We start from the raw sequence: 27,352 nt of genomic DNA on the forward strand, positions 1-27,352 counted from the left end.
GTGATTTTGGAAAGAGGGAATGATCTTGTTACTGGTGACCAAGTAGCAAGACCCTGTTGTAACCTGAAGAGCATGTAAAGATAGAAGATCTTGCTAAAGATACCACTTTTTTTAGAAGCTCTTAGGCTAAATTTTAGAATAATTCTATATTGAGCACCTGATATATCCTTCATTCTGTGCTTAATCAAATAACAAGCTGGATTTCATTTGCACCTTACTGTAATATTTAATTTTCAGCCAAAAAAATGACTGGATAAAGATCCATAGCTTGTTCAGTCTGAAAATATGACAAAAACCACTAAATTCCCTATACATGTACAAGACACAAAGACTTTAATGACAGTCACTATGGGGTCCTTCAATAATACGAAATATGAGTGTTAAAAAAGAATTTAATCCCTCATATCAGAGAATATTTTCACTCCAATTTTGTTATCATTCAGCCCTACACAATGTTACAGATTCAAGAATCCTTCAAATCTCAATTCATCAAACCAAGGTTAAACAGAAGAACAATATTGGCTTGATGCCTTATACATGGAACATTAAAATAACCAAGCAGCCATTACAGATTCAATAACAGTAAGGCAATTCCTGAAGAAAAAGTAAGAAGATACAAACAATTCTGGACTTGGATAGCTGGATTTACAACAAGTTTACCAGGACACTTTTCATCAAAAAAAAGTTTACCAGGACACCAGAAAAGGGCAAAAAAAAAAGTCGAGCTCCGATGTGCTGATGAGTACTTGAGCGGTTGAGCCACAAAGGTGATAAAGGGGGAAAGAGCAGATATGTAACATATGGTAGAAATCATGTGCAGCTGTTTGATCCTGTTACTGTGGCATGTGAATCACACATCTCAAGCACTTGTTTTCTAGCATCAGCTCAAGCGCTTTGTTGATTTCACTGAATGGTATATCATGCGTGACTAGGCCATCAACTTGGATTTCCTGTTAAGTGACAAGAATACAAGATATAATAGTCAATGTGAGTTTATGCTTTCTAAATCATTTTTCAGCTTAAAGCATTCAACCAATATGTCAAAGAGATCAGAACATTTCGTTTTTGTTAGTGTCATAGTAATCAGTAGTTTTCTGCCATCAATTTTAGTACACAGTCACCATCCAATATGTCAACATGCATATTTAAGATCATCTTGCCTCTCCACCTCACATAACACAAAAAGGGGGGAATATATTACTCCCTCTGTTTCGAATTATAAGTCGCTTTGACTTTTTTGGTAGATCCATTTTGCTATGCATCTAGATATAATATGTCTAGATACATAGCAAATTCTATGTACCAAAAAAGTCAAAGCGACTTATAATTTGGAACGGAGGGAGTACTATCATTGATCTGATTTTATTTTCAAATATTTGTTTGTGCACAAAAAAAAACAGAAATACCTTGTCTGCATATTTATCCACCAATGAAGGTAGATCAGATTTAGGTCTCCATCCTCCAAACAAAGATCCCTTCAGTGTTCTTCCGGATAGAAGAAATGCATAATGAGCAGACACTTCTGGCTTTGTTTTTGGTACTCCAAGAGTTACAGTTACTCCCCAGCCCTAGCAAGTGGGAAAATGCAAATGAATAGAAGGGAACGGGATATGTGAAATATGTCTGTATGAAAAGGAAAGGCAAGACAAGAAATTACATCAGAACATGATTGAAGTGCAGTGGATACTACTCCAGTATCACCCACACATTCAAAAGAGTAATCCACCCCTCCATCAGTAATCCTTTTGATTACCTGCAAGCATGAAAAAAATTCTACTTACATGCACTTAGTCCGAACGATAATGCACTGTCTTTTGTTTATTTCCCCAACTAAGTTGTCAGCTCATACATAGTGTGATTATAATTCAACAGTTTATTAGTTTAGCAGTCAAGCAGAATTGCATGATACCAAACGAGAGTGATGAGCAGGTGACCAATTATGTGCTGTAAAATACCTGTTGAACAGGTTCAGTCAATTCATCTGGGTTAATAAAATCCGTTACACCAAATGATTTCCCTGTACCAGGAATAAAATAATTAACACGAAAGGGATCATAGCAGATTGTACAACTCGACAGTGTAGCAGGTAGCATACCCTTTTCTTGCTTCTCAGAATTAGTATCAACTCCTATAATCTTTGACGCCCCCCGAAGCTTAGCACCTTGAGCGACCTAACTCAGCAGACATAAGGTCTCGTAACTACAGTTCTTGATGTGTAATAATTAACTTATAATGGAACCTTATGTTGATACTCACAGAAAGTCCTACGGTCCCAAGACCAAATATAGCTACACTTGAGCCATTTGATACATTAGCTACGTTCCAGACTGCACCGAGTCCTAAAGATGGAACCATGAACAAAGAGGGACGATCAGATACTATAAAAATGCACAACCATGCAAGGTAACTAAGGCACTGGTTCCAACACACAGACAAGCTGACACAGCTACTCTCATATATCTGAAGCTCTGAACCTCAGGATTTACCTGCAGACACACCGCAACTCAGCAGGCACACCCTGTCCATTGGCACAGTCAGGCCAACCTTCACCGCACATCCGGAATGGACAACCGTGTACTCGCTGAAGCTTGACACTGCACAGTAATGGTACACAGGTTTCCCCTTGGCAGAGAAGCGGGTCTTCTGATCACTGTGCATGACACCCTTCCTCTCCAAACCGAGCTTCTGGCACATGTTACTCTTCCCCGAGACACAATGCTTGCAGCTCTTGCATTCCCCAATGAAGACAGTGAGAACGTGGTCTCCGACTTGGAACTCGGTCACACCTTCACCGACACTCTCTACTACTCTACAGATCGAAGGTGTTCAGATCATCAGATGTTATTATTACAAGCAATTTGCAAAAGCTCAGCACTTAGCAGCATTAAGGGAGATAAGAGAGCGCACCCGGATGCCTCGTGGCCGAAGACTCTGGGGAACAGATCAGGTTGCGCCTGCATGTTGGTATTGGAACAGAAAACAGATAGGCAAATTCGTTCATAGAGATCGTTCGTCTGATCGTCTCAGGCTCTCAGCTAAGGAATTTTTTTTCTGATTTGACAGGAATTCTCAAACAAATGGGGACAATAAACATCACTACCATAAGCAGGAGGCTACCCATATCAAACGCAACAGAAGCTGCAGCGGTGGTGGGTGCCGTGGTGCATACCTTGGATTGCCAGGCAGTGACGTCGCTGCGGCAGACGGAGGTGGAGACGACCTTGACGCGGATCTCCATGGGCCCCGGCGGGGCGACCTCCACCTCCTCCATCACCAGCGGCTGGCCCGGCCCCCACGCCACCGCAGCTGCGCGCGAGCCATCCCATGTTACTCGCTACTAATTGCTGCCGCGCGCAACGGCGTAAACAAGCCTACGCGAGAAGTCAGGCGGGGTGGGCTCGTACGGTCGTACCTCGGCAGGTGATGGCGCCCGGAGGCGACGAAGATGCAGCGGCCGCGGCCATTCCGGTTCTCGGACTCGGAGCAGGGGCGGCTGCCTTCCTGTTCGAGGTTGGTGCGATGCGAACTGCTGCGAAGAGGGGAGTAGGTGCTATAGCCTGTAGTGGACAGAAGACTAAAAGAGTCAAATCAACCTAGCACCGCTTGGCCTACGTAAAAATTCCTCATGATTTTTTTTTTTTTGACAAAAGGAATTCGGGAGGGTTAGGTAGCAGTAGCAGTAGCAGTATACTCTTCCAGTCTTCCCCACCATCCACTAACCATATAAACCCGCCAACAATATAAAAAAATGGACTTTAGAAGGCAACAACTCAGGGGGGCATAGAACAACACAAAGACCGCTGAGATCGAAAAAATGTGCTCCCCCTTAATTTCAAAATGCAATATGTTTTCGAATTAGAATTGGATGCACCCGAATTATAATGTTTGGATGGTCTGACAGTTGGTGGATAGAAATTTGCTCCAATATGAAATGGTATTTAGCATACGACACGCTTTCTCCCTCAATTTCGAGCCCTCCCATATTCGGTTGCAATCACACACTCTCTTCCTTGTTTGCGACGAAAAGAAAAGCAACAACCAATGGTAGGCAACTAGGGTAGCTCGACGGTGGCGCTTAGGTCTTCCCCGACGCTCCAAGTTGGCGTGCTGCCTCAATGGCCATATCAGCACTGCATGTCCAGATCACATGGACCGGTGGTCCCGCAGACCTTCAGAACAGCCTGCAGAAGAACTATAGGCTTCATGTGACAAAAGTTTAAAGCAGTAGTTGAAGTTTGCCTTGGGGGAGAAAGGAGACACCAATACTAGCTTGGGCCACATCAAGTTGAGAATAAAGAAAGCTGTCATGGGAAAAGACTCTGAAAAGCTACTGCACTCGCATGCTTGCCCGCGTTGCTCAGACCGGTGACTCAAACTCTCCCTCATCTACGTGTACAATGCTTTTTGGCTGAGGCTAACAACGGTGTCAGCCTGGGTTGCTGGTGCCCTTCGACTTAGAGGTTAGTTCTTTCAACCTTACCTTTCTCCACGCTAAGTCTGACTCTCCAATGGAGCCCAACCACCTTCACTTGCACCCCATGGTGCCTATCCATCCACTCCGGTGGGCAAACATGCCTAGCCCTAGCTCCCGCCCAACGTTTAGCAACAGTTGGTGGCACGCACCCATTCTCCAATGGCCTAGACATGTAAGGGGGTAGAGGATTGGGTGGTGGGTGCATCTGAAGCTGGTGATGGGAGGAGCAGCGCATGGTGGCTAGGTTGTGCGATGGTTGAGAAGAGAAGACGAATAAATTCTCAATTTGACGATATGCGCACCCAAACATGAATTGGTATTTCCCACTGCTCTGGATTTCTAGTAATAATTTCATCTACATCCAAACAACATATTTGGTACTGTAACTCATTTGGATTACTACAAGCAGAGTCAGGGTTAAAATCTATACAAGTTAGCTGATCAGGTTCAAACCGGGGAATGGCGAAATCTGTGGGTTATTTTTTCTCTTCGAGAGCCCAAAGCCCATGGTCATCTCTTTTTCTTGCTTTCGTTAGGTCTGATCATCTGCACAGGTGCAGCTGGAATGCGAGCCCACCACTCTCTAATTCGCCTGCGAAATTTTTCAGTGTTCTGTTTCCTTAGGGGCATCTCCCTTGTGTACATCTCTAGGACTAACATCTGTAGCAGATGCCTGGAAGGTACGAAGACAAGAAATGCAGCTGCGACAATAAGTACAGCTGCAACTACTTCAGTGGCCTGCATAGGCAGAAGATGGTATTAGCATTTGCCAAACTGGAAATCACTTGCACAGCTCAAGTCTACCCTGCTTTATAATTCAGTGCAATAAATATAATGTTGCAAAGGCGTAAATACATGTTGGGGGTACAGAATCAGAACCAAGATCTGAGAACTTCTAAAGAAACATTCATCACCATGCCTTAGCTTGTAAAGTAAAATTTCAATTAGAAATATCAAGAGATTTTTTATATATATTAGCCTGTGCCTAAATGGACTAACACCCTAGTTATTATCAAGATATTGGAAGTCAGAGATGTCAAACAGCAAAGATCAAAAGACAAACCTTAGGAACACAGGCAAACAAGACAGATCTGAACTTCAGAAGAGTAATATTTGCAGCCTGTAGAAAATCTTCTAACTTGGATATAGCCTCCTGTAATGTCAAAATCAGCTCAACAGCATTTTTACTTGGAGGAGGTTTCACTTCAAGCACTTCCAACAATTTTCCGTCTCCAATATACTTATGCCAAAGCATGATAATAGCAAAAGTTAAGATAACAAAGGGCACGATGTAACTGACGAGATCCCTGTGAAACAAAAAAGGGGAAATCTGAATTAATGTGTATAAGCATACTTGATAAGATCTGACAACAACAATGAAATTACCTTTGAATAACATACAACATAAAAGCTAAGAATAGAAGTGATTTCAAAGGATCTTCCCATTGGCTGAGAGAGTAAACAATCTTGCCTACTTGAATGAAAGGGAAGAGTAACTCCTGCAATATAAGGCAATCCATCAGAATGCAAATCACCTTGCTACTGAAGTATCATTTGAGAAATAGGCTCTGTAATATGAAAAGCCAAGGAACTGAACTAATATGAAGCATGATTGCATAAAAGTATTGCCTGCATCCAAATCAACATGTTTTATAATTGAATCCATGGCAACAAAGAAGCTTACTTCCCATTGCATGTGCCAGAAAAGGAAGATATAAACAAACCTGCATGAGGGCGAGATTTGCATCAACGCCTTCCACCTTTACTTGATCGACTGTAGCACGTGCTGACTCTATTCTCTCAGAGTAACAAATTGACTCTTCCAGGGCAGCCTCCAGAGATTTTGTTACACCAAAGCAAACAGCACAAAAGCTCATTTCCTTTTCAGTTTCATCTTTTGTCTTCAGCAGAAGAAAACCCATTCTAGAGAGAGCATACAAAGAAAATGGTACAGAATGGTTCTCCGACATTTTGTCGACTGCAGTATCAATTGCCAAATGTCTCAATGAAGAGTCCAAGAGTTGGAAATAGTTATTATACAGTGCTTCTAAGACCATGTCTCCTTTTGGAAGCTTTTCTGCTAAGCTAAAAGTAAGTGTTGTCTTGAAGTGGGAAGGAGCAATATGAAAAGCTTCCTTGACAGCAGAGTATCTCAAAATGCCCAGGATAGCTTTTGAGAGTGCTTCTGCTCTCTGAACATCTCCAAGATTGAACTTCCTAATAAATCTGTTCACCTGCAATACTTCACGGGTGATTGCTAACCAATAGTCTCTTCGTGAAGGACCACCTAATTCAGGGAAATCGAAATAAATTGGTTCTGTCCTGTAAAATAAGGTGATGTTAGTTTTGAAGGTTTTTTATTGATTGACAACTACAGAGTTCAAGAAACCAGGTATTGGAGACTGCTTCGCCCTTTCAATACTTACAAAGTGCTTGATTTGTACATCACAGCTTTATCAAAGAGGCGGACACCGAGCGGTCCAGTCAAATCACGCTTAATCACTTGATTTGAATCTGTTGATAGGTCGTACTTAACAATCTTATCACCATATCCCACTCTGATACTCTGAAAATAAAGAGCATGTGTTGTGAGGACCAATCTTCCTGCAAAAAAAAAATTGAACATATTAATTGCTTTCCAAAGTGAGGCATGTCTGCCAGTTGAGAACTTGTATGGAAATTAAACAATTCACCTGGCCATGCTGATATTCCAATATGTTGCAGTACCGGATGAATAGGCTTGTCTCCATCAATAGCTAATATGCATTCTCCAGCATCAAGGTGAAAACTTGAGGCAAGTGATGATTGCATGATACCTTTCACAGACCTCAATTCCCTGTAAATAACAATGATGATGCTCTTAGTACCTCACATTGGATCAATCATAACATCATGAACTACTAAAGATCCACAACCCCCTATTTCTCCTAATTTCTTCTATAACATAAATATCCTGAATTCCAGATCCAAATGCAACCATCGAAACCTACTCACAGCGCTGCAACAAAGAAATGTACTTCTTACACAACTTCAGTTGCAGAGGGATAACTTGGTATGCTTAGCTTACCTGGAATCATCATTTCAGCAGTGAGGTTTCAATTATTTATGCACGAACGCAATACATGCATTAACAAAAGACAGGTAAGATAGATCTCGAAATTTTTTACAATTTAAGAAATTTTATTTATTCATTTACCTGTCTAAACTCTTGAGATACTTGTCATAAACAAGAAAGTGCAATCGGCCTCCAGATGAACTTGTAAGTGCGTCAAACAGATTGTGGACAGTAACCAGGTCAGCTATTATTGGGCATGAAGGTGCTATTCGTGCAAAAGCACTTAACCCGACTGTCTTCTTGTCATCAACCTAAATATGAACGCCAGTAGATTATCAAGTATATTGACACAGAATAAATATGGTTGTCAGTAGAGAACTAACTTGAACAGCCCATCTTGTGGAATTTGCATAAAAAATTGACCCCTCATCCTCATCTTCAGTCTCAAGGGAATCACGGACAATAGAATCCTGACCACCACAACAGAAAGAGAGAGAAAATAACTTAACAGCTAACACTGTGAAGGCTAAGGAAAATTAAGACATGGTCACGATCTTTTTCCTTTCAAAGATATCCATATGATGAATAAGGTGCCAACAAAAAGAATGCAGCCTTGAAAATTTCTCACATTTTCTACTGACGCATCCTGAGCGCCTGGGGTTTCCCATGCAAGCATCATATCAAACATCAAGCGGCGAAGATTCTTATCAGCCAAATAGTCTGGACGTGTAGTAACTTCATGAAGAGCTTTGTGGCAGCAATACTCTAAAAGGTCTCTTGCATATGTATTGGTCTCCTCATTACAATTGTGTAGAAAATCAGTCTCAAAGCTTTGCTGTAAGTTCTCAATTGAAAGAGCAAGAATCCTGAAATTGATATAAGTTAGGAAACAAAGCACTTTCACTTCATAACAGAGCATCTTGGCAGGAACCAAGAAAAATCACGTCAACAACAACGCTATGGTTAAATATGAACTTGAGAGGCTATAGGATCATGAGCCGATTTTAATATTAGTGCTAACTATGACATCCTTCTTAGCATATAATTGGTTTATAAAATGAGTTCAGCATTAGTTGATCTAATTGTGCCCACTTTATGTAGCTTGCTACCTCCGTTCACAACATGCCCAAACTTAATGAGAAACTCCATGCTGAAATTAAGTGTGAACTCTGGCAAGTTTAAGTGTGAAGTGCACATGTCCGGCAATAGGTAATTTCAGTCCTATTGGATTTCTGTAAGGAATAATTGTTGATGAGTGGAATATGTGTCCTTTCACTAATTGATAGGAAGAATAAGCCTTGCCACAGAACGAATATACTACCAATTAAATGCTCAGGCTAGCAAAATGTTGAGATTGTTCTATCGTTTTCCCAGCAATCGCCCAATTGGGTTCTCTCTCTGTACTGTAATTCTAGACTCCAGAACCAATCGAGTTTGGGGACAGCAGCAATCTGCTGCATTTGGGTCATTGGGTGTAGTTCTAGTGCGATCCTCTGGAGCCGTGGTAAACACACCAATCACGATCACAAAAACCACTCGTGCGAAGCCTTTGCATAATCAGTGGATAGCTCAGATCGAACTTCTATAGCCAACCACTAGCGGAGTAGATTCGCGTCAGGCGAAGACGCTACCTTGAGCAGCGGGAGACGACGGAGTTGGCGACGGAGGAGAGCTGCGGGATGCTCCCGTCGCCGCCGCCCTCGCCGTCGATGACCGCGGTAGCAGAGGGTGAGGCGAGGAAGGCAGCGGCGGCGGCCGCCCGGCGCTGGGCGAGTCGGGCTAGGAAGGTGCGGATGGGCTTCTCGCGCACCCACGCCTCCACGATCCCCATGCCGGCCGCCCTCGTTCTCGCCCTCGGTTGTCTTCCCCGCTTCGGTTGCTTGGACTGGATGGGGATTTTTAGCTTTTTGCCATCTTTATACGCGTCATCGCAAACAGCTGCGTTTTATCATTTTTTTTTTTTTTTTGTTGAGGTGGCACACCAGGAGTGGCTGATGCGAAAGGACCTATGTACCCCTGCGGCTTCTTCCCTCCGATCGCTGACGCGTGGCCCCCACATGTCAGCTTCGTCTTCGACCTCTCGCCATCACCCAATCAACATCGGCGGCGGCACGTACAGTGCCATCCCGTCCTCGACGGTGGCCCCGCCGGGCACCGTGCAGCTGGCCACGTCCGTCTCCATCGTCAGGCGGCGGCCCACGATGCTGGGGGGGCATGCCAGCAGGGACGACCGCCGGCGACCTCGCCCAGAGCATGTACGTGAACCGCGGGCCGGCCTCGACGGCGGCGCTCGTCCTGACGCACGACATCGAGACGACGGCGCAGCTAGCCGCGTCGGCGTCGCACGAGCACACGGACAGCGCGAACAGGCTGCGCTCGTCGCCCTCCACGACCAGGAGGCGGTGGTGCCGCGGCTGCGGCTCCGACGGCGCCGGGACTAGGACGCGGAGCGGGAGCACCTTCCCGTAGGTCGGGAGGGTGTCCAGGGGCCAGGCGTGGTCGACGGCGAGGTGGTCGCGGAGCCTCGGTGGGGTGGTGGTTGTAACACCTCTGGTGTTTTGACCTAATACTAAAATTTAACATGTCATCATGTGCATTGCAAAGCATTCATATAGTATAAAGTTTTGAATGCATTCACTAAATGAGGTTTATCTCATAATGTTGTTATTTCATGTAATGTGTTTCAAAAACCCTAAATATAGATCATGACCACAAGGGTCAAATTTCATGTGTTCATGTGAGGCCATGTGTCATTTGACTCAAATAACCCTAATGGGCCATGTTACTGGTAAAAAAAAATCAAAATCTAAGTAAAGGGAAGACAAATCAAATTTGAATTCATTTTCAATTTATAAAAGTCCTTTTTGCCCCTTTTGACTAATTCAAAATCCATGAGGAATTTGGGGTTGAGGCAAAAAGCAAAGTTGGAGATTATTTTATGAGGATCAACTTTGGTATTCAAAGTTTTTCAAGTTTACATAGAAAATTTGGAGTAATTTTGAAATGATTCAAATCTTTAAATGTACCCCAAATTTGAATTTCAAAATGGAGGCAGAATTTGAAAATGTTTCTTAAACCAAAGTTGTAGTACTTGAAAAGTTGAGCAACTTTTATTTTTGGAGATTTTCAACTTCTATAGAAAGTTTAAGAGTAATTTGCTAAATATACTCAGTGGCAAAACTGTAAATAAATTGAAATTTCACCGGGGCAACTTGCCATCTCCCTGCTCGCCACCGAGCTGCCGCCGCCGATCGGTTTTTCACCGCTTGCTAGCGCGATGACACGCCGATGTCACCGTGGCGAACCCGCCCGTGCGCTGGCGACGCCGGACGTCTTCTTCCGGGCTATAAATAGCCACAGTCGCCGCCGTCGTTCCCATTCTTCCCCTCTGCTCTGCTCCGCCACCGCGTAGCTCCGCCGCTCGCCGTAGGCATCGTCGAGCCGCGTCAGTCGTTCCCAGCTACATCAACGCGATCGCATTGGTCTTGCGCTCCTCCTCGATTTGCTCTCGTCGCTGGTGTTGGCCGGAATCGCCCGGCGCAACCCGTCTTCCCCGTGACCGGTCGGAGCTCCGCCGCGACTGCCCTCACCGTGGCCAGGCTGCTCCAGACCATCTCCGTCTTCACCGAGTCCACCATCGTGATCATAGTAAGCTCCTGAACGTGTTTATCACTTCGCTTTAGTCTCTACTACAACGTCGTCGTGGTTACGTCGTGCGCCGCCGTGCCCGAGCCGCCGTGGCCGGCGTGGAGCTCGCTCCCGTGTGTCTTCTGTCGTTTTAAGGATTGGGTTAGATTCGCGACGTGGTGTAGAGTATGGTGGTACAGTCAGTCTCACCGGAGAAGCACCGCCGACGCGTTTTGCTGGCCGGAGCTGGCAACAGCGCCGTCGTGCCCTGTCTCTGTGTCGCTGACAGCGGGCCCAGGTTGTCAGTGCGAGTGAGGAAGAAGAACAGTGAAAGTTTTTATTTTCTGAATTGGTGAATAGTACTGAATCTTTGGAAATTTGTAGAAAAATAATCATAGCTCCAAAAATTCTAAAAAAATTTGTGTAGCTTTTGTACATGATCTAGTATGTGTTAAAATTTTGAAACATGAAATTTGAATAAATTTTTAATGTTCAAATATTCAGTCCATTAATTAATAAATGCAATTTCTATGATTTTTGTAAGTCACTATATAACTCCAAAAATTATGAAATTTATTTTGGTACACTAATTTGTCATGAGGAAGCTTACATAAAATTTTTAGGTCATTTGGAACAAGTTCATTTTGGGGCTTAATTCCAAATTAATTCAAAAATAAATAAAGGCAACTAAATGTTTGATTAGTGTTGGGTCTTGTTTTGGTCATGTTTTGTGACTAGTAGGGTTCCAAGATCCATTTGGTCAAGTCACATGTATGGTTCTTAATGGTAGGATTGCAAGTTGGTTTTGTTGGCTTGCAACTGTACCGTGAAATAAAATCATTTGCGGGTGTTTTTATGTTTCATGTACCGTGAAAGCATCATGTTTACATTATCATCATGTTAAAGCATATGTTATCATTTCGTGTAGAACCCGAGAACGAAACGATTCTAGTTGAGCAAGTTCTGAAAGAATCCCCGGTTGTCACGGGATTTGATAATTGTGGTACTAATCCGGAACCGGAAATCGTCAACGAAGGCAAACCCCGGTTTATGCATTAAGCCATTACCTTGTTACTTTAAAAAGTTTATCACCTATGTTACTTACTGCATTAAGTTGATTACTTCAAATGTTACCTACTTGATGCATTACTTACCTTGTTACTTGTTTACCATTCTTGAAGATGTTTTCTTTTACAAAAGCGTAGATTGCTTAGTATGCTTTATGGTAGGCTTTCAAAGTAAAAGTTTCGATATAATCAAAGATGGCATACTGGCCAAAGAAAGAAAGAATGTAGAATGAACTAGAGACTAGTCGGACAACTTATCTTGAATGTTGGGTAATGTTGCTGGCTATGTCGCTTAAAGGCCACTCATTGTAGATCTTCTGAACGAGACACTTTGTAGTACTAGTCACATACTCCGGTAAGCCTACTTCGGCTAATCCAATACTAAGATGAATGCCCGCGCACTGGGAGTGGAGAGATGGCGGGAGTAGCGTGTACCCTCGTGGCTAGAATATGGCCGGATTTGAGGTGTGCTGTGCTCTCGGGTGGCGTGGAGACGGCTTAGTATAGGAGGATCCGGTAGTGAGGTTGATATATGCAAGATTAAGTTCTACATATGTCGTGTGATAAGGAATCCCTAGCTGGAACTTGAATCAATTCGAATTGCCGGTGCTCTGCGGATATGGAGACTCGATTCATTACAGAAGCAATACAGGACTGGTGAATTACTAAAATATGAGAAAAAGAATGGAATGAGAAGGAATGAAATATGGGAAATGTACATTTAGTTTGAGATAAAGAATTAAAAGGACTTAGGGGTAAAATTTGAGAATAGGGTAAATATAGTAAGCTTTTGGCAAAGGACTTGAATTTTGTTTCATCCTTACCTTGTCCCAAACCCCTGCATCTCTAAAGTCTTACACCCCGTTACGTCGGGTTAGTCTTGTTGAGTACCTTTGTACTCAGGGTTTGTTAACCCTTGTTGCAGGTGAGTCGCATGCGCAGGCTTATTTTGGTCCCTGCTGCATGTCAGTGTTTGAAGTCAACGATGATGAGGAGTACTGAATGGCCTTTGGACAAGGCACTAGTCTATATGATAAATAAAGTTAATGTAATATTATCCCGCTACTATGATTGTATGACACTTTTGGTATTGTAAGTTTGAAAACAACTGGTTTGTAATAATACTATCTTAAGACTTCCGCTATCTTTTACTCTGGTATATATTTGAATAAACGGTTGTACTCTGCAATGACTGTGATTGGGATCCTATTTGAAAAGAGAATCGTGGATGATTCGGGTTTCCCGAGGACACCCGACAGACCTGTTGAGTTGTTGGGAACTCGTGTACGCCATCCGAGGTCTGTTAAGACAACGATAGGTGCATGTGGGCCCGATTCCTTAGGAGGTTCTGCCACAGTGGTGAAGGGGCACCCAGGCACCGCGTAGTGGCAAGGCGCGTAGGCGCACGCGTCCTGGTGCGCGGCGGTTGCGTGGTACGCCACGGAGGCGCCGCAGCTGTAGGACTTGAACGGACACGGCACCCTGGCGTCGCCGACGAACAGGTCCCGCTCTGGCCCGTAGTGCGCGAAGGCGGTGGCGCGGTCGCACTTGCGGCAGTGGCCCGTCAAGGCAGATGCCGCACCACAGCCACAAGGATGAAGACAAATCCGTCAATCTGTGGTGCAAAGGAATAAAAAAAGCGCGACCGATATTGCACGAGTTTCTCTGTGTGGTGATCGTGGGAGGTCTAAGACGAAGCTGACATGTGGGCCTATGCATCAGCGATACGAGGGAGAGAAGCAGGGGTAGATATGTCATTTTGTATGCTCCTTAGACCTTATATGATTGTATGTTGATTGATTAAGATGTCAAATGAAATAAATAAAAAGAGAGAATTATTTTTTAATAAGAAACCATTCGCTCATTGGTTTCAGTCAGAGCTTATCAGCCAGCCAACAGTGTTTTTCTCTCGCAACAAACCAGTACCAACCAAACTTATCAATCCAGAAACCAACCAACGAACAGACCATATATCAACACCGGGAACAAGGGCATGTTTAGTTCTCTTCTCAATGAGTCTGCATTGCATCTGGCCAGTCATACCCTCTCTAGCCAGGCTATGGACCTACAACTCAATGTTGTTTGGTTGATCTGATTTATGGCGCCAGGATGAATCGAGTAGTTGTTTGGTCAAGCCATCCTCCACCCAGCCGGTGTAGGTGGCCGAGGATGAGTGGAGAATAGCTAGAGATTGAAGAAGAAAGTTGTAGAGCCCATGCATCAACTAGTGGAGAGGAGGAAGCGGTAGGGATATTTGTAGTCCAAATGAGAATTCAATGGTCTTTGATTTACACATGGGTCCAATGCCATCAGTCAAATATACACGGAATAACACGATTCAAGTAGAAAATGAATTGTAATGCCAGATGTCTAAACAGACAAATACTAACACCCTATTCGCTTGATCGTTTCTGTGGCTTATAAGCCAGTTGATGCTGTTTTGCTGTGAGAGAAAAACACTATATCATACTTGATAAGCATGGTTGATACGATCAAGCGAACAGGGTATAAATCCGTTCTAAATTATAGTTCGTTTGACTTTTTTAACCCCAAGTTTGACCACTCGTCTTATTCATAAATTTATGTTAAATATCACTTCTTTTGTTGTGGCTTGCTTTATTAACAAAAAATTCTTTAAGAATGACTTAAATTTAATTATATGTGTATAAATTTATTTGAATAAGACAAACGGTCAAATTTAAGATAAAAAAGTCAAACGAACTCTAATTTGGGACGGAGGGAGCAGTAATGAAATATCTCACGAGCACGAAAAAATAACCAAAAAAAAAAAAAGACACCCGACGTATGGCTGGAGGCCTGGAGTAGGCCATGCGCGCTGGCACGAGCACGATCGAACGGCCGAAAAAAGAAAGAAAGAGGAGACGTGGCCTATCAGATCGTTTCTTTTGGTTCAGGATCCCCCCTTCCGTCCGCTGCATTCCTCCGAGCGTGTTCGTCTCTCTCTCGCCCCCCTCTCGCTCTCCGACGACTGGTGGGCCGCCGCCGTCGCCACCGCCGCCGCCCTAAGCCAGGTGCTGAGGCTTTCGTTGGTCTCTTCGCCGGCGACAAGCACCCACCAGGTATTCCCACCCCTTCTCTTCCCTTCATGCTGTGCGAAGCTGAGCACCGAAACCCTAACTTAATGCTATCTAGCTATTTGACGACCCTCGTAACTTCGAAGCTTTTGCAAAAATTATTGGGCCCCATGTGTCTTACTCCCTTTACTGGATCCGCCCCTGTTCGTGGTGATCATTGTTAGCTGACTTATTGCGGTTGCTTGATTAATGGCTTGTTTGGATGCATAGGTATAATTGTTAGCTAGCTAATTTGTAGCCCTAACTCATCCGAACAGGGCTAATTTTTTAGCCCAGCCTCCAACTAGTTGTCAGCCAACCCCCTGGGCTAATTTTTAGTCTCAGCTAATAACTAGCCCTATCTGATCCAAACAGGCCCTAATTGTCGAAGTTTGCACTCAAGGATTTAAATACCACATAGAAAAAGACATGTTTTGCAATGCAGATTGAGGAATTATGCATCGGTCATCATTTATCAAAAACTCAAATAGCATGCTTAATCAATGCATTTTAACCCATGAGAAAAACTTGAATTGTTTACAAAGCACCTTAAACTTTTACACGATGCTGTAAGTTGTAACCATAGTCATAGGGAACAGAGTTGAAGCCGCATCCTTCTTGACCGTGGAATGTGGGGACATTCTCTTTCGCGCCTTGTAAAAACCCTTTCACAAGTAGCTTACAACATTTCTTGACCCGGCTGACCTGGGACTGCGAACTTTGTGACTATGGTCGTTTTGGGTATTTTGCAGAAGCCATATAGTTGTCTGCCTGCACCTCTGCAAACTTTTTATTTAATTTGTTGGCTCTCAAAAATATAAATATCATATATCAGCTTGCATAATGTTCTACAAATTATCAGTGCTAGAAACTATACACCACAAATTTGCGCTAGATCCTGACATGTCCATTGGCTTAGAGTAAGTGTTTTGTTTTTCACAATTTGACACTGGTGGTGCTTAATCTCCATATTTTAAATATTACTCCATCCGTTCCAAATTATACGTCGCTTTGACTTTTTTGGTACATTCATTTTGCTATGCATCTAGATAAATAATATGTCTAGATACATAGCAAAATGGATGAACCAAAAAAATCAAAGCGACTTATAATTTGGAACGGAGGGAGTACTCAGCATGCTGTTTTTCCACTTTCTTTGCTTGCTTCACCAAAGTCCTTTCCAGGTAACAAATTGTCAGCCCCCTAAACAAATCAGTTACAAACCTATCACTCTGTTAGCTCCCTATTGATTGACCAAGAAAATACAGCAGACCATGCCAATGGGAATGTGGGATGCTATATTTGATATGCTCAAGGGCCCTTAATGGTCATTTGTGTGTTTCATTCCTTGACAGTATTATGTGTTCATGGTTTATTTCTTCCATAGGACTCAGGTTAAATGTAATGCAATTTATGTCCGTTTCATTCACTAACCTACACTTGTTCATAGCTTGTGCATGAACAGAGGAACTATAGTATGAACTTATGGTTCTTTATCTTTTCCTCCTTGGACCTAAGTGACAACTTCTAACGTTAGGCTTCCTTGAAACCATTGGTAACTACATATCACTTATTGGTAAACTATTATGTTCTGATCCTCTGAGGATTGGTTAAATGATTTTACTACTAAAGCCCCTGATTGGTTCCTAGGAATTAAGAATTGGAAACTAATTCCACAGTCAAGTTGTTTGGGTGCCATGAAGGATAGGAATGATTCCACTTGTATACTAATCCAACATAATGTGATTCTTCTCATCACCCGCTAAATGTCTAGATCTGTAATTTTCGTTTTGACTCCTTCAGCTACATGCTCCTCTCCATCTCTCCAAGGGAGAGAAGCAGTGAATCAATCTGCGAGGAAAATGATTAGAACATCTATAGATCCTTGCTGATTATTAATGTGAATCCTTCAATGTCTTCCGCCTGAACTCTCTTGCCTGGACATGCAGCGTGAGGTTAGCCTCCACAAACACAAGGATCTGCTCCATGAGCACAATGGCACAACTGGTGCCATGGTTGCTCCCCTGCTGGCTGCTGCTGCTACTCTCCTGCTTGTTTAGATGTTATCACTTAGGGGGGAATTTCAATTCCAAATAGCACCCTGCAAAAAACAGAATTTAAATAGGCTGGATTCAGATTCAGTTTAAAAACAAAATTTGAAACACTTCCTACAAAGTGGTGGAAACTGAAAGGGGAGACGTCAGAGGTATTCAGGGAAAGGGTTATCAAAGAGAGCTCTTGGAAGGAAGAAGAGGACATAAACAACATGTGGGAGAAGATGGCAACCAACATTTGGAAGGTGGCCTCAGAGGTGTGTGGAGTAACCAAAGGAAGTGAAGGTGAGGCTAAAGATACTTGGTGGTGGAACGAGGAAGTCCAAAGGGCTATTAAGGATAAGAAAGAATGCTATAGACGCTTGTACCATGACAGGAGTGTGGACAACATAGAGAAGCACAAGGTGGCAAAGAAGACTGCAAAACGAGCTGTAAGTGTGGCAAAGGGTAGAGCGTACGAGGATCTTTACCAACATTTGGGTACGAAGGAAGGAGAGAAGGACATTTATAGGATGGCTAGGGTTCGTGAGAGAAAGACAAGGGACTTCAACCAAGTTAAGTGCATTAAGGATGAAAGGGAGCATCTCTTGGTGAAGGAGGATGAGATCCGACATCGATGGCAAGAGTACTTTGACAAATTGTTCAATGGTGAGAATACGGACACAACCTTTCAGTTGGATGACTCTTTTGATGACACCAATAGGCGCTTTGTGCGGGGAATCCAAGAATCTGAGGTCAGAGAGGCGTTGAAAAGGATGAAAGCAGGTAAGACGATGGGACCGGATGGTATCCCAATCGAGGTGTGGAGATGCCTCGGGGACATAGCTATAGTATGGCTAACCAAGCTGTTCAACCATATTTTTCGATCGAAAAAGATGCCTGACGAGTGGAGGAGAAGTATATTGGTACCGATCTACAAGAATAAAGGGGATATTCAAAGTTGTACTAATTACCGGGGAATTAAGTTGATAAGCCATACTATGAAGCTATGGGAGAGAGTTATCGAGCATCGCTTGAGAGCAATAACGCGGGTCTCTATGAACCAATTTTGGTTTCATGCCCGGAAGGTCAACCATGGAAGCCATTTTCTTAATAAGACAAGTTATGGAGCAGTATAGGGAGAAGAAGGACCTACATATGGTTTTTATTGACTTGGAGAAGGCTTATGATAAAATACCAAGGAATGTATGTGGTGGGCTTTGGACAAACATAAAGTCCCAACGAAGTACGTCGGGCTCATTAATGACATGTACAACAATGACTAATGTTCGAACAAGTGATGGAGACACGGATGACTTCCCGATTAGTATAGGACTACATCAAGGGTTAGCTTTGAGCCTTTATCTGTTTGCCTTAGTGATGGATGAGGTCACAAGGGACATACAAGGGGACATCCCTTGGTGTATGTTTTTCGCGGACGATGTAGTGCTAGTTGATGAAAGTCGGACATGAGTGAATCAGAAACTGGAGTTATTGCGGGAGACTTTGGAGTCCAAAGGTTTTAGACTCAGTAGAACTAAAATTGAGTATATGAGATGTGACTTCGGCACTATTACTCGGGAGGAGAAAGATATTAGTTTGGAAGGTCAAGTAGTGCCTAGGAAGGATACATTTCGATATTTAGGATCAATGCTACAGAGAGACGGGGATATTGATGAAGATGTTAGCCATAGAATCAAAGCAGGGTCGATGAAGTGGCGCCAAGCATCTGGTGTACTATGTGACAAAAGAGTACCACAGAAGCTAAAAGGCAAGTTTTATAGGACGACGATTAGACCTGCTATGTTGTATGGTGCAGAATGTTGGCCTACGAAAAGACGACATGTTCAACAGATAAGTGTCGCGGAAATGTGTGTGTTGCGTTGGATTTGCGGTCATACAAGAAGGGATCGAGTTCGGAACGATGATATACGTGATAGATTAGGGGTAGCACCAATTGAAGAAAAGCTTGTCCAACACCGGTTGAGATGGTTTAGACATGTCCAACGGAGACCTCTAGAGGCACCGGTGCGTAGTGGAATCCTAAGCCAGATAGTAACGTGAAGAGAGGCAGAGGAAGACCGAAGTTGACTTGGATAAAGGCAATAAAAGGAGACTTGAAAGGATAGAATATGCCCAAAGACTTAGCCTTAGATAGGAGTGCTTGGAAAACAGCTATTCACGTGCCTGAACCTTGATTACTTCTGCTGGGTTTCAACTCTAGCCTACCCTAACTTGTTTGGGACTTAAAGGCTTTGTTGTTGTTGTTCCTAGAAATTGGTTTCAATGGTGTTGTATGATTTTTAGGCTATTTCTATTTTTTAGGGACCGGGGGGGGGGGGGGGGGGGGGGTGTAAAAACTGTCATTTTCTTTGATCAGTGCCATTTCATTAAAAAATGTTTGTTTTTTTCCGACCATTTCAACCAAAAGTCATGTAACCAAAGCTTCTCTTATTATTATTTAAGATCCTAAGGTCCATTAGACATGACGCGACATCCATATATTATGCATTCGGATCCAAATTTAGTAAAATGAACGATTTCATCAACTTTCAGATTCGTGTAATCATGTACTTTCTGTGAATACTATGTGCTACTGTTTCTCTTTGGTTCTTCCAATATTGCTTCAATTCATTTGTGCAGAACTTTTCATGTAACAATCAGTGATGCATTCTGGTCATGTTGCAGTAAACGATGATGTTTGGTGTTAATACTGACTTATGTGCTTCAAAGTCCTAGTATATATTAAACTGTTGAATTGCTGTTCAATTGATAGACACTCTTGAAGTGTAGGATGAATTCTAAGCGTAGGAGGAGTCATAGCCCAGTTGAATACAAGGAAGGTCGTGACAAAGATTATGAGACTTCTGGAAGGAAGGATAACTCAAGAGATCTAGATGACACATGTGATGCTAGAAGAGGTCATGAATCGGGTAGGCACTCTGATAAGCATTCCTATGGAACATCACGTGAATCCAAGAGGCATGATGACTATAGGAGGTACCATGATAAGTACGGTGATGATTATGGTAGAAGCCATCAAAGAGCCTCTCGGTCAGACCGGGAATCAAGGGTTGATACTTATTATGATCGCTCAAAACATGATAGCACATCTGGTAGATCACGTGGTGACCAGCGAGATGTTGGCAGATATGGAGAAAAATCTGCCAATCGAGATCAGAGGAGTATAAATGAAGGAAAGCAGGAGTCCCCTCGTGGCTATCAAAAGAATGATGGTGGAGAATACAATAAATATACAGATGCAAGAAAGCAAGAGTACAGAGGTTATGGAGATGATAGAGATCATCACAGGGTTATTCGTAAGAACAAGGAAACCATCAAAGAGGACGAGGTCCTGAAGAGGAGAAATGGAAAGGAAATTGAGAAAGAAGCTTTGGTGGAAACTAGGGAGAAGAAAAGTTTATTCAGCTCTACTGGGCCAAATGTTGATAATCCAGGGGGTTAGTTGAATTTTTTATTCATGTACTCTCTTTTTTGTGCATACTTTTCTATATTCAGTCTCAGGCAGCGTAAATTTATGGAATTCCACAGATACCAAACCATCCTCAGCCACAAATGAAGTCTTGGATAACTCTGCAGGAACCGTAGATGGTGTGAATGCAGCTAAAGTTGCAGCTATGAAAGCTGCTGAATTAGGTACGCATTTCACTTTTTGTGTCCATTCCTGTCATATCTCCAAGACCTATATTCTCCTTAGCTATTTTTTTTTCTCTCTGGTGCTTGTCTTTACGTTGGCACGTTCACCTATCAGCAATGCTGCATGGTTTAAAGAAAAGGGAAATTATATTTGATGATTTTGATGTTCTGAACATTGCCCTGAGCCACTGATAATTGATAACACAAGAAACATATGGCATCCAGTGAGATGGCCATAGTAGTAAACATATTTCCTGACAATTTGAGCTGTGGCTTGCATCATTGACAATCCCTTCGTGTTTTATGGCAGTGAATAGGAACATTGCAGCATTTGGTCCTGGAACTGGGCGCCTATCCACTGATCAGAAGAAAAAGCTTCTTTGGGGTAACAAAAAGAGTAATCCTTCGGAGGAGGTAAGTTTCAGTGAATATATGACCTTTTTTTTCGTTTTCATTTCATTCAGTTTGTTAACCCTGATGCCACAGACAAGTAAACGTTGGGAGTTGTTTTCTGATCGCGAGCGCCAAGAGAAATTTAACAAACTCATGGTAATTCCCTCTCTTCCAAGCTCAGTTTTGAATATTTTAGTCCTTTCAAATTTATTCATATTCCATTTCAGTAAGACATATACCTGATTACTCTGCAATGCACTAACACGGTTTTAGAGTCTGAGGATGCCTTGGTGGCTATGGTATGTCGCAGGGTGTGAAGAGCAGTGCCCCAGTTCAGGAAAACATGGTCGAGAACAAGGCCGGGAGCTCGGCGGAAGAAGCCAAGAAGCTGGAGGAGCTCGACACCAACCTGGAGAAGCATTACATAGCAGGCCTCCGCAGGAGAGATGGCAGGACAGTCGGCCTTGGCCTCTAGAAACTCTGCTTGCAGATGCTGCGGCATTGAAAACAATCTACAGTCTCTTGTTTATTCTTGCACTTATAAATTTTCCTGGCCGGTTTACGTTAAACTGTGTTGCCGGGTTATCTTGAAGCTGTAGAACATCTATGCCTGATTGACACTCCTGTACTGCGCTGGCATAACCCGTCATTCTGGAGTAGTAATTCACGGGTTATTTTCTCTTTGCGCCCAAAGTTGTTTGGTTTGGCCTAACTATGCCTACCAAGAAACTTTTGGTTATTAATGCTTCATCTACTTACAATACTTACAGAATTCCTAGTTAGCTAAAAGAAAACTACTTTATCCCGGGTATTCTAATACGAACGTCCACAAAATTGTGAACCTGCAATGAAAAGTTGTGCTAGAAGATCCAAGTTAGGTAAAGGAAAATACTAATTTGCCTTCATATCATATGATAATAAGGATGTCGAAAACTTATGGACGTGGACAGAATATCTCTCTTGGTTTGTAATACTTTGTAGCTATGGCATGCGTTGCACTACTTCATATTTTAAGTGCATAAAAAGCTTAGGCTTTTGATGAAGAAAACAGTAAGGTAAGAACTCTCATTTTAACTTTTGGGTACTAAATGTTTTTTTTACATGTTGTATTAGGTTTGTCCTAAGTCCAATCTATTTATTTTAATTAAAAGGAATCTTAAATCCTGTGTTTAATGCTAGGAATTATGTTAATCAGAAGAGAAATTAAGACTACAGAAAAAACCGATTGTAAAGTTGCATATACGAATGAATGAGTGTCGCACACTCGCGGCTGAAGCATCAGTCCGCATAAATTTGTTTGCATAGATCCTAGTTCTATATTTATGTTTGTTAATAGTATCATGTTTTATCTTGAGCAATTAGGGATGAAAGTAAATCGAAAATTGCCTATGCTTTTCAATAACTGACGGATTGTACGGTTTTGAACTTTTATTAAGATCAGATAAACATATTCCTCCTTGATAATCAATTGGACTGGCAGATTTCCTTCTTTTGTGGTTTTGCCACACTGACAATAAAACGTTTTTCTTATCCCATCTTCGGCCATCAATCTGAATCCAAATTGGGCCTCGACCCCAGGGCCCAGCCCTCAAGAGTCGTCCACCGCTCGAGCAAACCCACGCGAATTCAGATTCCGCTTCTCCAATCCATCCTCAGACAGAACAGCCTCCCAATCGGAGTCCGGAGACCCCCGCGCGGTTAGTCTCGAAGCTTCCGCTCGGAGCCACGAGCCTGGGTTAGGGTTTCGCGTCCTCCCGTCGTCAGCCCCAGCCATGTCCGGGCGCGAGGTCCGCGAGTACACCAATCTCAGCGACCCCAAAGGTGTGCGCCTCCTTCCGCTGATTCGTCGATTTACCCGCCCCTGTTTCCTTCTAGTTCCTGAATGGGGGGTGTTTGGCTCCATGCATGCGCAGACAGGAAGTTTGGGAAAGGGAAGGACAAGATCGACGATGAGGACATCACCTTCCAGCGCATGGTTGCAAAGGTTAGACCGAATCGTCATGCAACCTCTGCTCCGGCGTACTGTTTTGTTGTACTGCATACCTGTATGCTCGTTTTTAGCCTCTTTTTTTTTCTGGGTTAAATGTAGGCATGTTAAGCAATAGAGTCATTTCGAAATTTTAATTACCCATCTAGCTACCTATTGCTGTTAAAAATGTTTCATCCAGGGGATGGGGGGGGGGGGGGGGGGGGGGGGGGGGGGGGGGGGGGGGGCGGGGGAGATGGCAGTGGTATTCTCGACTATCCTATGCGTTTAGAGCTAATTACTATTTAGTGTTGATGTCTGCTGATAACTAAGTTATGTGCAAGTCTCACAATGAACAATTTGGATTGCTGAATGAATCGACATGCCAAGTTGGAGCCGATTTCATGCATTGTTCGTTTTGTTTTCCTTTTTACAAGGACCAGTGGAGAAGTTAGATAAGGCAGGGGCGCGATGACAGTACCTTCAAGTTGTTTTTACTGAGCCAAACTTTCAGAATTTTAATGAGGCTGTTAAGAACCAATTTGAATTGTGACAAAAAATTGTAGTTTGCCAGTGTAGTTAGTTTGTTGACGTTATGCAGTTGAGAAAAGGCCTAGGCCTTCTTCTTTTGGATCTAAGAGACAATGTTGTCTCTCAGCAAACCATCCATGCATTTGAGCAGTTTGTGATTTCTAAGCGCTTTGTAGATGTTTCTGTTTTAGACCTGCATCCTAGAAATACATTTGGGTTGGCTTTGTTGTGAAAAGATAAAGTTAAAGGTCGCCTTAGATTTAGGCTGCAGTCCAGCAGCATTCTTCAGACTAATGCTAGTTTGTTGGTAAAATAACATTTTTCGTTTGTTTTGGTCACACGAGGATGTCTTGCTTTTTCTTGAATGCTTGATTAAATGATTAAGCATTTCGAATAGGTGTCAGTGTACAATGTTCTTATAACATGCCCTGACAGGGATTTTGGCTCTCTACTCGGTGGTTGATACCAACAGATGCAAGAGGTTGCTGGTGAGAGGGGAGGCTACCTTCATGGGCGAGGAGGTATTCAAATGCTTCTTTTACAGGAAGACCCTTGTAAAGTTGTAGGTTCCTTGTTAACCTTGTTGTCTATGCTACTTTTGTGTTCTTCAGCATTGGACAGCGATGATTTGCTTTACCTGAAAGAGCAAATGGAAGCCGAGGAAGATGCCGAGCGTCTTCTTCGTCGTACTGAGAAGCGGGCATTTGCTGCTTTTAAGATATCCCTTATTAAACATAAATAATGTTGCTTTTCCTGTTATACAGTTAAGGATACAATCTGATCAATATGGTTCAGTTAGCTTTTCTACATCAGCATGAAAATTTTCACACCCTTACAATTCAGTTTCCTTCCGTTGGAATAGTGCAATAGAAACATGTGGTCTAAGCTATCTCTTTGCTATCTTTAACTCTGACATTACAAAGCAGCAATTTTAGCTGATTCTACACCTGCTGTCCCTGTGGCTCTTCGTGTTGAACCTAAACCTAAAAGTGATATAAGGTAAGCTGCCTCCAAGACAGCCCTCTACATCCTTCAACAGTACCTTGTACCTTTTTCCTTATATATATATCCCAAAATGAGCAATACCTTTTCCTTCTTATGATCTGGGTGCTTGCGTTATGGACAGGCAACAAGATCTTTTGAAGAACATTGTTGGGATCAAACCAAAGCGACCAAAAGTTAGCAGCCCTTCACAGCCAACAGATAGCAATAAGCTTAAGCATGGGGAAGAAGATTCTGTCAGCGAGTTGTCTTCATCGCAGAATCAGTCGGGACTACTTGTGGGCGAGAAGGGATCATCTCATGGGACTGTGAATCCTGACCACACAGCGCCAAGGCTTGAAAAAACAAGAGAGGTGAAGCAACAGAACACAGCTGGAAGTTTGCTTGGTTTAGCCTACGAGAGTTCGGACGAAGAATAGTTGATCATGTGATGAGCCCTATGGGAACTGGACTATTTACTGTCAGCTGTCTGCGTTCCAAACGGCAAAATGTAGATTGTATATTAGTTTTTTCAATGTACTATTATTAGGTTGTGTTTGGCACCAGGATCGAATGGAAAGCTGTGTTAATGTTGCTAAGCTGCTACTCCCCTATCTGTTAAGCGTTTTTTACATTCCGTTGCCGCAGAAGGTTGACGCCAAATTTTCACTGCAATGCATCTGTGCTTTGTTTTATCAGAAAAGTTACTCACACTTCCCATGTCACTTTTATCCGGGAAGCAATCCAAAATATTAAGTTAAATAGCACAACGATCTAGGGGGGTAAAGTCAGCAGCTGAGGCATAAAATTTGCGCCCAACGTTCAATGTGTGCACAACAATTGACAAACACAATAAGTTACGACGAACACTTGGATACCATGTGAACTTGGGGCACAACACGGGCAGTTAATACTCCTATCTAGCTTAATCAAAGGTCATAGCAGGAACTTGACCATTAGTTGTGACATAAAAAGAACTTTACAATTTGATCCAGTATCGCAAACACTTAACAAAGGGTCAAGTTATCAATTCTGTAGCCTTCTGAATGTAGTCCAGTCTTAGGAATTGATGAAGCCATGAAGGCGAAGGGGCTCCAAGCGTGTTAGGTAACGGCAAAAAACAAAGACAGATTTACATATTTTTCCAGAAGTTTCTGATGCCATAAGCAAAAGATTTCAGGCTGCCCAAAAGACCTGTGTTCACGGACTCCTCAAGCTTTGGGTTGTCTTCTCTGCATAACACCTTACCTTCATCCTTAGGGAAGGAATGCTCAGAAACTTGTCTTTCAGCCACTCTGGGTTCATCCTTTTGCATGAGGTGAGCCATTTCAGCATCATCCTTGGGCGTGGAATGCACAGAAACTTGTCTTTCAGCCACTCTGGCTTCATCCTTTTGCATGAGGTGAGCCACTTCAGCATCATCCTTGGGCGTGGATGGCTCAGAAACTTGTCTTTGAGCCACTCTGGCTTCATCCTTTTGCATGAGGTGCTCAGTGACTTCAACTGTGACTTGACGTGGAGCTGGTTTAGGATTATCCAGTGGTAATTTTGCATGATTATACACCATTTCTTGAAGTACCGGACGCACTGTGTAAAAACTGCCTCCAATTTGCTCACAGATATTTGTTATAGTAGGAAACTTGCCTTCATTTGAAGCTCTATAACTGCACTAAACAGAAACACATGGTTTAACAGTCACGAGAATAACTAACTAACCAGAAAAAAAAGGTTTTTATAACTCCTAGACATAATTGCCACTCTTTATCAGAAACCTACAAATCTGAATGAGTTGTGCCACATTTCCATTGTTAATTTCTAAATCTCAAGTGTCAATCCTTAATGCACAACTAGCATAAGTGTCTATTACTCGGCTGGGAAAAAGCCAAACAGAAATGCTAATGAGCTGAAAGCTACACACACTTTGCTACTTATGACCCAAAAAGAAAAAAACTACAACCAGAAAATCGAGTGAGAAAAAAGTCACCTACTTCTCAACGAATTCCACTATCAAAGCCCTCCTCTCCTGCATTGAAATCCTCTTCCGCCCCTTGGGCGGTGGCTCCTGCGCAGGCAGCGGCGCCGCATGAGCCTTCCCCCGGGAGGTCCGGTAGCACGACCGTGTGGTGGCGCTAGAGACACCCGCTATCACTGGGAAGAGGGAACAGATCAGGCAAACAAGATCACATCACCGCCGGGGCCAAAACCCAGAGCTTGGATCGGACACGGGAGGCGCGGGCGAAATAGGCTTGATAACTAGCTTTTCTCACCTTTCCTGAAGGCCGCGGAGGAGGAGAGGCGCGCGGACGCCTGCATCGCGGAGCGCAATGGCGGATCGCGGAGGGAAGGCGGGCGCCCTAGGGTTTCATGCCCTGTCTGCCTGGACGAGGATAGCAAGGTTTTAGCTTGACTGAGAAGACGAACAGCCTGTTGGCTCGGTCATGTTTATAGGTGAAAGTAGTCGGTGTGTCAAAACAAACCAAATAAGCCCCAACGA

General features: G+C 43.1%; 5 protein-coding genes across 7 annotated transcripts; 2 read left to right on the top strand and 3 right to left on the bottom strand.

The window, feature by feature from the left end:
* Positions 1-416: 416 nt before the first annotated feature.
* On the bottom strand, positions 417-3,570 carry LOC136467389 (alcohol dehydrogenase-like 6). Of its 2 annotated transcripts, XM_066466070.1 has the most exons (10): positions 3,413-3,570; positions 3,170-3,306; positions 2,908-2,954; positions 2,487-2,809; positions 2,257-2,339; positions 2,096-2,171; positions 1,956-2,017; positions 1,658-1,753; positions 1,407-1,568; positions 419-950 (listed from the first exon to the last, which is right to left on the bottom strand). In XM_066466070.1, the coding sequence occupies exons 1-10, from the start codon at positions 3,462-3,464 to the stop codon at positions 834-836; spliced, it is 1,155 nt and encodes a 384-aa protein (XP_066322167.1). In that variant the 5' UTR covers positions 3,465-3,570; the 3' UTR covers positions 419-833. The 2 variants fall into 2 exon arrangements, with proteins under 2 accessions (XP_066322168.1, XP_066322167.1); XM_066466071.1 differs by lacking the exon at positions 3,413-3,570 and having other exon boundaries at positions 417-950; positions 2,908-3,035; positions 3,170-3,290.
* Positions 3,571-4,759: 1,189 nt separating this feature from the next.
* On the bottom strand, positions 4,760-9,433 carry LOC136467388 (uncharacterized). The gene is made up of 10 exons (XM_066466069.1): positions 9,161-9,433; positions 8,158-8,395; positions 7,913-7,999; positions 7,671-7,840; positions 7,168-7,310; positions 6,901-7,078; positions 6,199-6,796; positions 5,861-5,973; positions 5,538-5,781; positions 4,760-5,212 (listed from the first exon to the last, which is right to left on the bottom strand). The coding sequence occupies exons 1-10, from the start codon at positions 9,358-9,360 to the stop codon at positions 4,985-4,987; spliced, it is 2,199 nt and encodes a 732-aa protein (XP_066322166.1). The 5' UTR covers positions 9,361-9,433; the 3' UTR covers positions 4,760-4,984.
* Positions 9,434-15,138: 5,705 nt separating this feature from the next.
* LOC136467390 (uncharacterized) lies at positions 15,139-22,012 on the top strand. Its single transcript, XM_066466072.1, has 6 exons — positions 15,139-15,303; positions 20,124-20,791; positions 20,883-20,987; positions 21,298-21,401; positions 21,474-21,536; positions 21,691-22,012. The coding sequence occupies exons 2-6, from the start codon at positions 20,125-20,127 to the stop codon at positions 21,853-21,855; spliced, it is 1,104 nt and encodes a 367-aa protein (XP_066322169.1). The 5' UTR covers positions 15,139-15,303; position 20,124; the 3' UTR covers positions 21,856-22,012.
* A 930-nt stretch (positions 22,013-22,942) lies between these two features.
* LOC136467391 (uncharacterized) lies at positions 22,943-25,508 on the top strand. Of its 2 annotated transcripts, none has more exons than XM_066466073.1 (6): positions 22,943-23,201; positions 23,294-23,364; positions 24,350-24,398; positions 24,489-24,595; positions 24,797-24,876; positions 25,004-25,508. In XM_066466073.1, exons 1-6 carry the CDS (start codon positions 23,153-23,155, stop codon positions 25,296-25,298), a joined length of 651 nt encoding a protein of 216 aa, XP_066322170.1. In that variant the 5' UTR covers positions 22,943-23,152; the 3' UTR covers positions 25,299-25,508. The 2 variants fall into 2 exon arrangements, with proteins under 2 accessions (XP_066322170.1, XP_066322171.1); XM_066466074.1 differs by having other exon boundaries at positions 23,134-23,201; positions 24,313-24,398.
* Positions 25,509-25,710: 202 nt separating this feature from the next.
* On the bottom strand, positions 25,711-27,279 carry LOC136463911 (uncharacterized). The gene is made up of 3 exons (XM_066462882.1): positions 27,126-27,279; positions 26,847-27,006; positions 25,711-26,522 (listed from the first exon to the last, which is right to left on the bottom strand). Exons 1-3 carry the CDS (start codon positions 27,169-27,171, stop codon positions 25,991-25,993), a joined length of 738 nt encoding a protein of 245 aa, XP_066318979.1. The 5' UTR covers positions 27,172-27,279; the 3' UTR covers positions 25,711-25,990.
* Positions 27,280-27,352: the final 73 nt, after the last annotated feature.

Source organism: Miscanthus floridulus, chromosome 7 (genome assembly GCF_019320115.1).
Source record: "Miscanthus floridulus cultivar M001 chromosome 7, ASM1932011v1, whole genome shotgun sequence".
NCBI lineage: Eukaryota > Viridiplantae > Streptophyta > Magnoliopsida > Poales > Poaceae > Miscanthus > Miscanthus floridulus.

Coding starts and splice junctions, on each gene's coding strand:
- LOC136467389 (XM_066466070.1), bottom strand. CDS start 3,464: ATGGCCGCGGCCGCTGCATCTTCGTCGCCTCCGGGCGCCATCACCTGC. Junction 2,340..2,486: donor GAGTTGCGGTGTGTCTGCAG/GTAAATCCTGAG, acceptor TTCCATCTTTAG/GACTCGGTGCAGTCTGGAAC. Junction 1,754..1,955: donor TGACTGAACCTGTTCAACAG/GTATTTTACAGC, acceptor TCATGCTTGCAG/GTAATCAAAAGGATTACTGA.
- LOC136463911 (XM_066462882.1), bottom strand. CDS start 27,171: ATGCAGGCGTCCGCGCGCCTCTCCTCCTCCGCGGCCTTCAGGAAAG. Junction 27,007..27,125: donor CTCCGCGGCCTTCAGGAAAG/GTGAGAAAAGCT, acceptor CCCTCTTCCCAG/TGATAGCGGGTGTCTCTAGC. Junction 26,523..26,846: donor ATAGTGGAATTCGTTGAGAA/GTAGGTGACTTT, acceptor TGTTTAGTGCAG/TTATAGAGCTTCAAATGAAG.
- LOC136467391 (XM_066466073.1), top strand. CDS start 23,153: ATGTCCGGGCGCGAGGTCCGCGAGTACACCAATCTCAGCGACCCCAAA. Junction 24,399..24,488: donor CTACCTTCATGGGCGAGGAG/GTATTCAAATGC, acceptor TGTGTTCTTCAG/CATTGGACAGCGATGATTTG. Junction 24,877..25,003: donor AAACCTAAAAGTGATATAAG/GTAAGCTGCCTC, acceptor CGTTATGGACAG/GCAACAAGATCTTTTGAAGA.
- LOC136467390 (XM_066466072.1), top strand. CDS start 20,125: ATGAATTCTAAGCGTAGGAGGAGTCATAGCCCAGTTGAATACAAGGAA. Junction 21,402..21,473: donor AGAGTAATCCTTCGGAGGAG/GTAAGTTTCAGT, acceptor CTGATGCCACAG/ACAAGTAAACGTTGGGAGTT. Junction 21,537..21,690: donor AGAAATTTAACAAACTCATG/GTAATTCCCTCT, acceptor GGTATGTCGCAG/GGTGTGAAGAGCAGTGCCCC.
- LOC136467388 (XM_066466069.1), bottom strand. CDS start 9,360: ATGGGGATCGTGGAGGCGTGGGTGCGCGAGAAGCCCATCCGCACCTTC. Junction 6,797..6,900: donor ATGTACAAATCAAGCACTTT/GTAAGTATTGAA, acceptor CTTATTTTACAG/GACAGAACCAATTTATTTCG. Junction 5,213..5,537: donor TGTTTGCCTGTGTTCCTAAG/GTTTGTCTTTTG, acceptor CTGCCTATGCAG/GCCACTGAAGTAGTTGCAGC.